General features: G+C 45.3%; 1 protein-coding gene across 1 annotated transcript in view; it reads left to right on the forward strand.

Annotated features, from left to right (window-relative positions):
* Positions 1–13919, forward strand: part of CDHR3 (cadherin related family member 3) — a 77395-nt gene that overhangs the window by 35254 nt on the left and 28222 nt on the right. The window contains 2 exon segments of the mRNA XM_045828542.1: positions 8614–8708; positions 9496–9600. Coding sequence (XP_045684498.1) covers positions 8614–8708; positions 9496–9600 — 200 coding nt within the window.

Genomic DNA, 13919 nt, shown 5'->3' on the forward strand with positions numbered 1-13919 from the left:
CAGATGAAGGGAAACCACCCAAGTGGGGGGAAATGAAGCAGGTGTTGTTCCCTTAAAAGAAAATGTATTGCCATCAAAAAAGGACTGAGAGCAGCTGCAGGGGTGTGGAACCTGGAAGTGAATGGCTTCAGCAGTGCCTTTAGGAGTTGTTTGAGAGGGAGCACTTCCAGTTGCAGCAGAAAGTGTTAATGAAGTATTTAACACCTGTGCTGGAACTAACAGCTGCCTAGAGAGTTGACAGCCAGCCTGCAGGAGCAGTGAACATAATCTAGAAGGAAACTTTCTCAGACTAGAAAAAGGTAGTAAGAGTTTAGTAAGTAATATATGATGATGGTCTGTGTACTTCATCATTGTATTTTGGGCTCTTGAGGGTACAAATGACATATTTTGTTCTGTACAAAGAGAAAGGAGATAGGTTAATTTGCTATTGATCAAACCTGTGCTTCTCACCCTTTCAACTGTAAACTGAAACTGTAACCAGAAAAGACACCGGTGTTCGGGCTGCCCGTCACTACGAAATCCAATAAGCAATGACAGCGATTGAATCTTTTATGGGCACTTTATTCAGATGGCTGGCGATCTGAGAAGATGACGGGTTCATACCCTAACAAACCATCTTGGCTTCTCTTTCCTGGCCAGATCTTTTATAAGGGGGGTGGGGGAGGACAAGCAAGGTGCGGTGAGGGCTTTGAAAATCAGGGAGGATTAGGTGAGCAAAGCTGCAGCCTTCCTGTTCTCCACAGTTAGCTGTTCCCAAGGGGGGGCGGGGGAGTCACACAAAAGGCCTGGATGCCTCCAACATGTCCCCAGGTGGTAATCTCTAGCCAGTGCCCCAGGTCAAGTGCTTTTCTCAGGAGCCAGGATGGGCCTTATCTGTAGTTTATGAAACAAAAGCTTAACATACACATTACTTGCTAGACTTACAGCTTTTTACCTTAAGCTAAAATTTTCCAAGTTTTGAGTCCCCTATCAAAACCACTAGAGAAACTTAAAAAACAAAACAAAACCCCAAAACCAGATGTCTGGGTCCCACCCCCTAAAAAGTCTGATGTGATTGGTCTGGACTGTGGCCCAGGTATCAGGCTTTTAAAGCCCCCAGGTGATCTCATGCACATAAAGGGCTGAGAAGTCCCTAAGACTTTTGGATTCTGTGGGTCAGGGGTGGGCCCGGGAATCTGTGTATTTGCCAAATACCATGAGCAACTCTTCTGGTCAGAAAGGCTGGGAACACTGGTTTATGAATGTTTCTCAGAGGGTGTTCAGGCCCCTCTATGAGAACATACTGTAGGCTCCTTTGAAAATGCAGATGCTTGGACACTGCATCAGAATGTGAATTGGAATGCATGTCCTGGGTGATTCTGTTGCACTCCATCCTTTGAGAACCACTGAACTGAACAACCAAGTACAAGCTTTAATAAGCACCAAAGCATGTGCATGAAGCCACCTATGCTTGGTTCATGCCTGTCATCTTACCTGGTGGGTTCCAGGAGTTACTTTGCTGGTGGCAGCAACTAGAGGAGGAAAAATGAATTAAAACTAGCTCTAGGACATCTCCAGAAACCTCAGTGCCTTTAAAATAACAAACCCTACAGCCCTTGTCCAACTTAATGAAGTGAAACTGTCGCAGATGATGTAAAATTGGGGCTAATGTGGAAACCACTGGGATTTGCTTCCTCATTTTCAGAGAAATTTAAAGAGCATGTGGTTGTGCATTGTTAGGACCAGCAGGTCCCAATAGAGCTGGAATGCAAGCCAAAAAAAGGTGACTCGTGTATAATTTTAAATGTTCTAGTAGCCCTGTCATAGGTGGGCACAGGTAACCAGGTTCTTAGTGATCAGGACAAAGGATTGAACCGAACACCCAGAATTTGTAGTAGAGAACCTGGGAGCAGGCCAACTCCAAGCAGAGATTGACCTCATGGGCTGGAGGGACTCTATTCTTATAGGGCAGATCCTTCCTGGCTAGTTTTGGTGGGCTTTTACTGAGCATGTACCACTCCTTCTCCTGGGGTCTTTCTGTACTAGGTTCACCTTTCCCTTCGCCAGAGAATTGTAGTTCTCCATATTAGAGATTGGTGAAAAAGAAAGGAGTTATTTATCCAAGTTATACAGACTAAAAGTAATGACTTAATGTCTTCGTCAAAATCCCAAGGTCCCTTAAAACACCCACAAACACACACATCCTTCCTTCCCCCCCTTTGCCCAGTCTGGGGTACCGTATCTCAGAGAAAGAAATAGAAGTCCATGGCTCAGGCAGCCCCTGGTTCTTCCCAGTAATCTGTGCTCAGCTGGTAGGCCTCCCTCGGTTCTCAGCACCAGCTGAGTGGAGGCTGCGTTGCTGGGATCTCCAGCTAAAGCTGCGTGGTGGTTCTCTGCAAAAGCTGCGTGGTGATTCTTCTCATGGCTGCGGCGGGGGGGGTCCCCCCACTCTGGCCAAAGTATGTGGTTCTCCTCACTGACACAGCCGCATGGTCCCTCTCCTTACATGGCTGCAGGAGTCTCCACTCAGCCAAAACTGCATGATTCTCTCTTCAGTGGCCGCCAAGCCTGGGTTTAAATATCCTTCCAGTTTACTGGGCTCCATCTTGAGTCTGCACAGGGGTGGCCCCATGTCGTGGAGCCAATCATCTCCAAGCTCTCACACAGGCGCTGTAACTAGGGGGAGTAGCCTCCCAGTTACATCTTGTGGGGAAGTTCCTTCCATCCTGCTGGCTCAGGGCATGGCCACAGCTATTTAACATATCTATGCAACTAGTTAAAGGTTATAGATGTGTTAAATGACCACACCAGAGGTTAGCTGCAAAGGTTAGTTGCTATGCAAAACAGCTCTGATTGGCCCTGCTCCATGTGTCCCTTCCCCCAACTCACACCTGTGCTGGAGGGTGAGGACATCCTATATATCTTTCTAATATTTCCAGGACACCTTGAGTTCTGAACCCCATTACAAATCCTTCTTTTGGGGACCCTCTGGCTGCACCCTCCTACAGCCCCATTTAAAAAGTAAAATGAGACATGTGAAACTCATTTTAATATAGTTTAATCAATATATCTGAACTATTATCATTTCAACATATAATCAACATAAAATCGATTCACACAATATTTTGCATCCTTTTTGTACAGTAAGTCTTCAGACTCATTGTGTATTTACACATGCAGCTCATCTCCTTTCAGACCAGCCACATTGAAAATGCTCAGCAGTCACAGGTGCCCATGGCTAGTGGCTTCTGTGTTGGACAGTGCAGGCTTTGATCCAGCATCAGCACACTGTCCCTATGCACCTTCTGTGTTCTGATGGGTGCAGGTGACACATACCCAGAGCTATGCTTCAGTGGTGGACTCAGAATATAAAGACGGGCAGAATGATCTGTATGTGAATAATTATATGTATCAGCATTTCTTCCCTGGGCTTTCTCCACAATCCTGTAGGAGGCTATATACAACCCAACCCCTCCCACCTACCCTCTCCCATACACCATCCTCTCCCTCTGCTTGGAAATGGCCACTGTAACTGCTGCACAGCCTCCTCGGAGACTCTAAGGACGTTAATCAGTTTTGCAGCTGGAGGCAAAGTGATCTAGTGCAGCAATTCCTCCGTTAAGGGGCTTTCTCTTGGCCTTTCCATTAGGGAAGGGCTTTTGCATAAAGTGAAATGTGCTTTGTCTTCACCAGGGCAGACAAAGGATTAAATTAAAAGAGCAATAACCTTGCTAGTAGCTGGACTACCAGGAGGACAACAGAGAAAGTAATTCTCTCTCCCCCTCCATCTTGCTTATGTCTCTGAGAAGTGGTAGCAGGTCGTATCTTTTAATCTTCTTGAGTGAAAAGTAATTGTCATGGATGGAACTTCTCAGATCCACTAAGCACTCCTCATTTCTGGATGAGGCTGGGAAGTGAGGCCCTCGCCTGGGTCAGGTAACTCTAGCGAGAACTGAGTTCTCTGACCCAACTCCTGCTCGTCCCCTTCTCCTGTGTCCTGGCAAATTTTGTCTTTGGTGTCCACCCCTCTCTTTTCTGAGTGACAGCACCCTTCCTGTTCTCCATGTACTTCCCCTTCCCCTGCACCGCTCATTCAGCACACCCCTGGCAACTACCTGTTTATTTGGGAGCCACAACTGAAGTCTTTGCAAAATGCATTCTGCTCCAGGTTCTTGTTAAAATGCTCAGGAAAGGACAACTCCCACTCCAAATACATCACCACTGATGACTATTCACACTGTGGGAAAGACACTTTCTTGAATAGATGGGGTTCATTGTCCTTAAGATTAGAGAAGCCTTACCCTGGCTAGTGTGGCTTGGTTAGTTGGAGTGTTGTTCTGTAACTGACAGGTTGCCGGTTTGATTCCCGATCAGGGCACATGCCTATTGTGTGTTTAATCCCTGGTCTGGGTGCCTACAGGAGGTAACCAATCAATGTTTCTCTCTTACATAAGTTTTTTGCTATCTCTCCCTTTATCTCTCTCTCTAAAAGCAATGGGAAAAGAATGTCTTCAGGTAAGGATTTAAAAAAAGGATTAGTGAGGCCTAAATCAAAAACAGGAACCAGGCTGATTATTTAAAAAAAAAAAAAGAGAGAGAGAGAGAATGACAAATGAGAGGATAAATTCTGTAGCTTATTAGTAAAGGATTGCTATCTATGGCATTTTGCATTTATAAATGTGGGTCTCTTAAAAAACATTCAAATAGTTGCCTATAGCCCATTCACTTACCTTCATAACAATATAACATGAGTAGGCCAAGTTGAAAGCTTGAAGTAAGTTTTTTTTTCAATAGTACTTCTTTCCTTCTAAACACACTTCCCTCCCACTCCTGGATCCACCTTCCACCTCTGAGCTGGGACAGGAGTGGAAAAAGGGGAAAAGAGAGGAATTGAGGCTTTTATAAAATATTCAGCTTACGATGAAAAATGTAATAGGATTGTGGTGTCATATTTATAACTTGTGACAGTTCTGTTGGAAGGCGGTACACTGTACAGTTTGCCCTCTAGTGGGTCTGGGGGCATGTGCTCAGTGGCTCATAGAGTCATTGGCACTGCCAGGACATAGGAGGAATAAGGGTCCTTCCTTCCCTCTGGAGACTTTGCCCCTGGAAGTTGACTGCTCTGTTCTTAGGAGACAGGAGGCTGGATTCTTGTTCAATTCCATTTCAGGCCTGAAAGCAGCTAATGGCTGCAAACGGGCACAGGTTGACTCACTATTTGCCTGTGACTCCAACTGCAGTGGGTGAGCCAGCCCGGAGGTGGTGTGCCCTCCCCAGGGAGCCTGACATTTCAGGAAACTGGGCCAGCTCCCTCTCACCCTCCTTTCTTCCTAAACCAATGGCACCATAAAGGGTGAATGGGGCAGGAAGCACAGCTCCTCGTCTTCCACACTGAAGCTTTTGTGTCGGTGAGCAAACCACAGCTGCCAAGGGGCTGCAAATAGAGAAACCTGGGGTGGTGGTAAAGGAATATTCCCAGCGGGGGAACTGTAGAGCTTGTCTGACAAGCATTTGTTAACCGAATTGATCTGATTACTCAGGACTTTTCTTAGCCAGTACTGGAGCAGAGAGGGGCTGCAGTTGCTTTTCATTCTATTTAATTTCTGTTTTCCAAGAATGAATATCAAAGGAGTAGCTTAGATTAAACAAGCCTTTAAAAAGGGGAAAGAATGCCAGGTTTTACAGAAAGCTTTTTGAATGCTGGCAAATGGCCACATGACACAATATTTTTAGTCAATGGGTATTATCTCTGTTTTAAGTACAAAACTACTATTCCCATTAACACAAGCTCATAGTTTCAGGGATAAAAGGAAATTAGCCTGGCACTAAAAAAAAATCAAGATTCCAGGAAATCAATCTTTTAATAAAAATTAAGAAGAAATTCCCCATGTTCCTGGTCCTACAGTTTCACCCTTTCTATCCCCTGCTGCTGCTGCTTTCATTCTTGCGAAGACTGTAGACAGAATGGCAGAAGATTTCATAACGAAGCCTGGCATTTCCAAATTCAAACAGATTTTTTTTTAAGTTTGGCAAGATTTTTGTTGATGTATTTTCAGAGATTGTTTTAAAAAGATTTTAATATTCTTTAAGGTGGGGATGCTGGCTCAGATGGGAAATAAGTAAGAAGAAAACCCCAATATTTAACATTTAGCAAATATTTATTGAGCATCTGTTATCTGTTAGGCTCTAGGGATATAGCAGTGAATAAAATGAAGCCTTTCCCTCATGGATCTGACATTCTAATTGTACAGCAGTAGTTAACATATATTGAGGGCTGACCATGTACCAGGCACTGTTCTAGAACTTTACACCCCCTGAGGCATGGCCTATTTTATTACTGTTTGCTGCACAAGCTCCCACAGCTGGAAAGGGGTAGAAGTGGGATTCAGATTCAGCTGTCTAGCTCCAAAGCCACTGAACTTAACTCCACTGCCCCGACTCATGCCTCTTACATTCCAGATGGGTCTAAGAATCTTCTTTCCCTCTTCCCATCACATTCTATGTTTGTCCCTTCTGGAGAGCCTTTCCCACATCATCTTCACATGTTCCCTTAGCTGACCATAAGCTTTTGGAGAGCAGGGCCTGATTGTCATCCCTGTAGCCCAAGAGCTTGAAGTATTGGAGACCAACCAGTACTGGGGACCTATCTCCTAGAGCATTTCAAAAGACATTCCCATTTAGGTGCCTGTGGTAAATGTACCCCTCCTTGGGTCTATAAACCACTGTATCACACCCAGTGTGAGCTTCTGTTCTATGGATATGTGAGAATTCTCTGCAAGGAAGGCTCTGCTCAAAGACACAGAGCTGCTCCGTGTGCAGGCAGCTGCAAGTCTAGGCCACTGCTGCCCAGGCTGTGAGCTGGAGAGTTGATGGGGGCTTGGTATTTAAACATCACGCCTCTGAGTGTTGCCAAGGTGCTTATGCAATTTGAAGGAGGGGCCTGGGAGAAGGGCACTCTTTGGTATTTCTCAAATATTTCCTCTCAAAAATGGGTAGGAACCACCTAAGTGATGAGCAAGCAAGATTTAATAAAATACCCCCTACCATAGAATGCTGTGCTATCATTAACCAACCAGGTTGTAAAATAAGATTTAACACTATGGGGAAATGTTCAACCTGTGAATAAAAAGCACAAAGTATAATTTTGATTATAGCATTATCCCAATTTTTTGGAGGGTGTATGTTTATATAGAAAAGAACAGAAGGCTATCCAGGAAAATAATGAGATTTTACAAGTGACTATAATTGAGTTTTTTTATACTTTTCTTTCCCAATTTTTATGGAAAAGAAGTTAATTACAACTAGGAAAATGTTATTAAAAGTAAAAGGCAAGTAAACACTTTAAAAACCTTAGATCGGCCCTAAAGAAGACCTTTAATGTCTTCTGTGCATCCTCCCTTCTCCTGTGGGGAGCTCAGCTGTAATGACAACACCAAATCTCTGGGCTGGAATCCCTGGCTGGTGTTTCCTGTGATTCTAGACTTCTGGGGCTATGGCTGTGGTTGCAAAACCTCCACTGATGATCTTCACAGATTTTGAGGCCTGGAGGAGAGATCACCCTCACCCTCATAGGAAATACTGAAAACTTTTAACCTTAAAGTCCTTTGGAACAAATGGTATACAAGTGTGAGCCTCAAGGGTGCCTGTGGCCCTTCACATTTTACAGTGTGCATTGGGATTTAACCCTCACCATAACACAAACAAATAGTTAGTGGCATCATCCCTAAATTACAGGCAAAGAGGGGACTTGTCCCAAGCAGAACTTGGATTCTGATGCAGGTCATTTCCCTACATGGGTGACTTCATCATGGGAGCAAGGACTCAATCTTGATCAGCACTGTGGAGAGCACAGAGGTGGTCCTCCTATGGGCTGGCTCTTCATGCACTGAGCAAATAAGCCTATGTTTCTGTCAAAGAAAGAGGTCCTGGACAGAGGTTCATTAGAGAGTGCGGCTGGACACTGGAAGCCAAGGAGGACAAAGACTCTCAAGTCCCTAAGACATGGGAAGACATGACCAATGGCCACAACTCTCAGATCAGATTTTAAAACAGCCCCTCTATATCTCCCAAACCAGCTTCAAACATGGGCTCTGTTAAGTTTCATTTTCTCTCATGCTTGTCCTTCCCATTGCCTTTCCATCATTTCGATGAATAATGCTTATGAACATTTTTGCAGCTCTGCTATATCATACATTCAGTTAAGGGTAAAGGCTAGATATAGTTTACTTTAGAATTGTCCTACTATCTAATGCACAGTTGCTGTATTTAAATAGTGTTGGTTAAAGCCAGAAGCAGTCCTGAGAAGTAGAAGTGAGAATACAGTGACAGGGATAAGAAGACTGGACTCTGAAGCAGAATGCTGAGACAGGCCTTTTATATGCATTCTGCAATTTAAGCAGGATCCAGTGACCAGTTTCTCAGCATGTGGCAAATCAGGGTCAGAGGCTCAGACCAACAGATTCAGAAGTTTCTTGATTCATGAAACATTAAGTCTGAGAACTGGCCATTTGGGCCTTATCTTGATGCATCAAGAATGTTCCATGGGTCAAGGATATAAAATGAGAACTGAACAGACTTGTCTTCTGGGGAAAGATGTATAAGTGTGCTTAGTTCTTTTTTTTCTTTGTATTTTAGTATTTCCTGATTCCTCCCTCAAACAACTTCAGCATGTCTGTTAATGGGATCCTCTTCTCCACAACAGAATTTGACTTTGAAGAAGGACATAACAGGTAGCCTTTGCCAGTGACCCTGCTTGAAGTTCCTTTACCTGAGGGTCAGGGAGCAGGCACAGAGCAGCCTGAGGAAGCTGGGAGGCCATGAGCAGTTAGCTGCCTTCCTGCCGAATTCAGAAAGTAGTGAACCCCAAGGGGAATAAAGCGAATATCTAGAAGGCCTCCTTCCCCATTCAAAATCTTCATCTGCTGACCATAAGAATGAAGGGGTGGGAGAGGGCACCCAAAGTGTTGGGAGGATTGCCTCTGATGCCCTGCAGGCTTGGGAGAAGCAGCTGCCAGAGCTATTTGCTAACATGAAAGCAGCAGGGTGGAGGTGAGCAGGCCTCTGAAAGAGGCAGGGAGAGGCCAGGGTTTGAGGATGAAAACACCCAGGCCTTGGGATCAACCCAGTTTTGACTCCTGGCTTTGCCCGGGGCATGAAAATCAGGGCTCATTACTTAATCCATGGGAGCCTCCATTTCCTCACGTGGATGTAATCCACACGTTGTAGAGATGTTGTGAGGAACGATGGAGACCTAGTGTGCAACTTGGTGGCACAAGCAGCCACTTGGTGTGGTGATGGCCGTGAATGACAACTGCAGGACAGGAAATGCAGGAGTGGGGTTTTAGAGTGGGGGAAGAAGGGTGGACACACCAGGTCTGACTCTGCAGGGGCATCTGGAGGGAGTGGCAGAAAGGGAACAGACTCTTTCCTCCCTCCCTGCACCCCATTTTTTCCCACCTCATTTTGAGGTAGTGTCAGCAAAGCTTGATTCCCTCACCTGGGATGTTACCCTGACAGTTACCGTCTCATTGTGGAAGTGAGAGATAGCCAAGGGCTCACAGCCTCCACATCGCTGCAGGTGAACATTATGAACATCAACGATGAAATCCCTCGCTTCACCAGGTAGGCCTGGGGCAGTCAGGCTCTGTGGGCCACAGACACAACTCTCCTAGGTGGCAGAGCCTCCTGGAGCCTCCTTAGACACGTTTAACACAAGACAGAGGGGTATCTGTATCACGTCTCCTGCTCTGGCCTGGAGAAGTGATAAAAGGCTTGAGATCTTCAGTGTCCTTTGCCTGGGCCTTGGGACTTCCATCTTCCACCTTTGCTCCCCTGCCTCTGTACCCCCTTATTCACACACACCACAGGATTGTGGGTATGGTCGGGAGTGGGAGGGGCCGGACATGATGCCCTTGGTTCCAGGCTTGCCACTGGGTTTATGTTCATGTAAATATAGTAGTCCCCTCTTATCCACAGTTTGGCTCTTTTCATGGTTTCAGTTACTGGGATCAACCACAGACTGAAAATAAATGGAAGTAATAAACAATTCATAAGTTTTCAGTTGCATATTGTTCTGAGTAGTGTGATGAAATCTTGTAATGTCTGCTCTATCCCACCTGGCACATGAATCATCCCTTTGTCTAGCTTATCCATGCTGTATATGATCTCTCCCACCCTCTTAGTCACTTAGTAACTGTCTGTGTTATTAGAGAGACCAATGATTTTCAACCAATGTGCTGCAAGATTTTTTAAAACATACAATACTTGACTATTTAGTCAGGGGCACTGACTTCTTTCCCTTAGATTGTCAAATTTTAAAAAAGATAACAGCCAATACAGCAATAGCCATCTGATGTGAATGAATCAAAGTTATACCTATTTTTGTTAGATAGGCAAAAAATACAATTTTTGGTGTGCTCCAGAATTTTGCCATGAGATGAAAAATGTTGAAAAATCACTGAGATAGACTGTCATGGTATCCCAGTGCTTATGTTCAAGTAACTCTTATTTTACTTAATAACAGCCCCAAAGCACAAGAGTAGTGATGCTGGCAATCTGGATCTGCCAAAGAGAAGCCACAAAGTGCTTCCTTTAAGGGAAAAGGTGAAAGTTCTTGACTTAACAAGGAAAGAAAAACAACCATATGCTGAGGTGCCCTGGCCAAGATCTACAGTAGGAACAAATCTTTTATCTGTAAAATTGCCTAATTTATAAATTATACTTTATCATAGTTATTTATATATAGGAAAAACATGGTATATACAGTGTTTGATACTCTCTGTGGGGGGTCTTGGAATGCATTCCCTGCAGATAGAGTGGTACTATTATATAAGGCAAGTATTTTTATAATAGAGCTCTCAACTCTAAAAATAGCATAATCCTGGAGCCCACACCATCAGCCAAGACTCTGTAAAGCCCACTCATAGAGTGTCATCCTGAGGAGAGGGCTGTTTCAATGATGCCTCAGGGGCCTGCCCACTGCTGGGTGCTCTGAGTGGCTTTTTGCCACCATGGATCCAGTAAAGAGATCTGGCTGTCTGGCAGCTCCTACGTCCAGCAGAGGTGAGGAAGTAAGTGAATTTGGTAGAGGCAGCCTATGGGAATGTGCCCGGGACCAATTCAGGCACAAAGGGGTGGCCAAAACTTGTCATAGATACAGATTTAGGACTGGAAGATGGGATTCTGAGATAGCATATGGTCTGGCAAACAGCTTGTCATACTGTTTAAGACTCTGCTTGCCCCAGTCACTGAGGTGGACTCAGAGGCCTACCACAGGAAACCAGCAAAATCACCCCCCTGGGGTTAACTGCATTAATGACTACAAATACATTCAGCTTAGGAGACCCCACAACAAAAAGCCACAGGGCCCAGAACTACAAGAATGCTTGCAAAAGTATTCTGAAATTGGGAGGTATGAGGCCACCCCATTCCTAGGCTAACTTGGTGCCATTGTGCAAAACACATCACACCTGTGAAACTTCTGAATTTTAATATAGTATACAGCCCAGCTGCTGGGAGTTGATGTGGAGGGAACAGCAGCAGACACACTCCCATGTAATATTTCCCGTTGATGTCTGTTGCCTGGTTAAGCTTAAAAGCATGATGCAGTGCATTTTTGCTGACGGGCTCCTCCAGGAGCACAGCGCAGGCAGTTTATAAATAGTTATGACATCCCAACCTGGATCCAGACTCAAGCTTTGGCCCATACAGCACTGTGGATTCATCAGTAACCCCCAGAGGAAGGTGATGGCTGTGGGGCTGGAGCTGAAGCATTTGGTGGCCCTTCCTACACTCCCCGTCTGTGAGGTGGGAAAATAAGCTTATGGGGTTGCAAAGGGCCAGACCATCTGGTCTGGACTACGTCTTCCAAAATAAAGCAGCTGACCTCAGCAGAAAGAGAACATGACCTTGGCCAGTTTGTTGGGGCCCCAGAGATCAGTCTGGAGCTCTGGTTTCCACTTTTGGTTTGAGAGATGAACCTGTTAGGCTCCATTCCAGACAGAGAGCTTGACCTATGTGACCATCTAACTCTTTTACAGTGTCTATGGATGTTGGTATGAATGGGTCTATGAGAGCCTGTTCTAGAGGAAGACTTGGGGCAGCATGTTGCCCTGACATTGCCCGGGGCTGCTCAGTCACAGCCAGCCTCATCCCTCAGCTCCCCATGACTTCAAAGACTTTGCTTGGTTTCAAACTAGGTGCTGACTTTGATGGCTTTTGTGGTTCAACCATGATCCTTCTTCCCCCCAAGTTGGTGCCAGGACTAACCATAAATTGGTTTCTGGTATTAACAAAACTAAATCCCTAAACTGAATCAAGTACACTGAGTGTGAAATAAAAATATAAAATGTGGAAACAACTCTTCTATCTTTACTGTTTGTTAGGGTTCTACAATTACTACAACCAAAGCAAGTACTGTCTCCGTTGTTGAAAGTGTCTCACCATTTTATCTCTGGGTGGTGACAAACGTCTGAATGCTTTCTGGGCTCGTGAGCACACTCCAAGACTCTGCTCTTATTTAAGCTGAGCACTTGATTATAAAAGTACTGCACTTATATTTACTCTTTACATGGCAAGCACAATGCTTGCTGGTTTTGAATAGCTTTTTAGAGTATGTCTTTTTCCCCTTCTGCCCAATTCTTTTGTATTTACTCACAGTCCTTTCAGCCTGGTGCCTGGCAGTGTGTGCACACTCTATGCACTTACTGAATATTTATTCATTGTGATGAAGTCATCCAGTCACCCAAGAGTCACCCCCTTTCCTGTGAGTGTGGCCAATGGCTCTTGTCTACCCATTGCCCAGGCTGTGGAGATCCTATGTAATGAGGGAAACGGTACAGTGATGTAACTGGGATCACAGCTATAGCCTGTGGGAGGCTGCAAGGCCCCTGGTTCCACTGTGCTTTGAATGGATCGTAACTGTGGTCCGAGGGTAACATCTTTAAGTTAATGATACTTTATGCATACTTGCTTGGGTCTTGGGTCCCCCAAACCAAATAAACCCAAGGTTTTATATTCTGCTGGGCTCACTATCAGAGCAGCCAAGAGGAGAATGTTTTATCTGAGGAGCTGTGCCATCACCAATAGCCTGACCAGTCCCCTTCATAGGGACCTGATTTCCTGAAGCATCCAGCATAAATGAGATGAGCCTGCAGAAAAGGATGTCTCAAACATCTGTGCTACTTCCTTGTCACAGGAAGGCTGTCCTGTGCATTGTGAGATGTTTAGCAGCATCCTTGGCCTCTACCTCTGAGGTGCCAATAGCAGCCTCCTCCCGTAGTATGACCACCAATATAATCAGCCCCTGCCTGATTGCTTTAGGGAAGGAGAGGTGGTGGGAGGGAGGGAATTCTCCCCGCAAGGTGTCCTGGGTCTCTCCTATGAGAGGCTGGGAGTCTGTGCTTGTCACCTCTGGCAATTCCTTATGATAGTCCTGTCAGTCCCTGGTCATTTATGAAAATGCAGATTCTGTTTTCATGGGTTGGAGTGGGCTGAGGTCTGCATGCACAGGGAGACTCTTAGAAATGCAGGCACTGTGACTGGAGTAGCAGGGGACAGGCTGTGATGAAGGCACAGGTGTCTTAGTGATCTCTTTGTAACCAAAGAAAAAATATAAAAGGTTAGAAACAGGGGCTCTCAGATGATGGACATAAGGGTTCTGTCCAGCCTTAGGAGCTGGGGCTGCCGCCCTCTCCTCTGGCTCTGGATTGGTTCCTGTCACCCCTGCCTCCTTAGCTCTACCCACCTGTCTAATCCTGGACCCATCCGTGGGCACACAGCACAGATTCCCTGAGAAGGGGGTGTGTGAGGTAAGTAAATGAATTAACAGGCTGCTTCAGTGGGACACTGGATGGGGAAAAGTCCAGAGCCCTAAGGTGGCTTCTTGACCTGAGCAAGATTCCTGTCCCTGAACAATAATGGAATGTACTGACAGGAGGTCA

Source organism: Phyllostomus hastatus, unplaced genomic scaffold (genome assembly GCF_019186645.2).
Source record: "Phyllostomus hastatus isolate PE091 unplaced genomic scaffold, TTU_PhHast_1.1 phas_scaffold_78, whole genome shotgun sequence".
Lineage (NCBI taxonomy): Eukaryota > Metazoa > Chordata > Mammalia > Chiroptera > Phyllostomidae > Phyllostomus > Phyllostomus hastatus.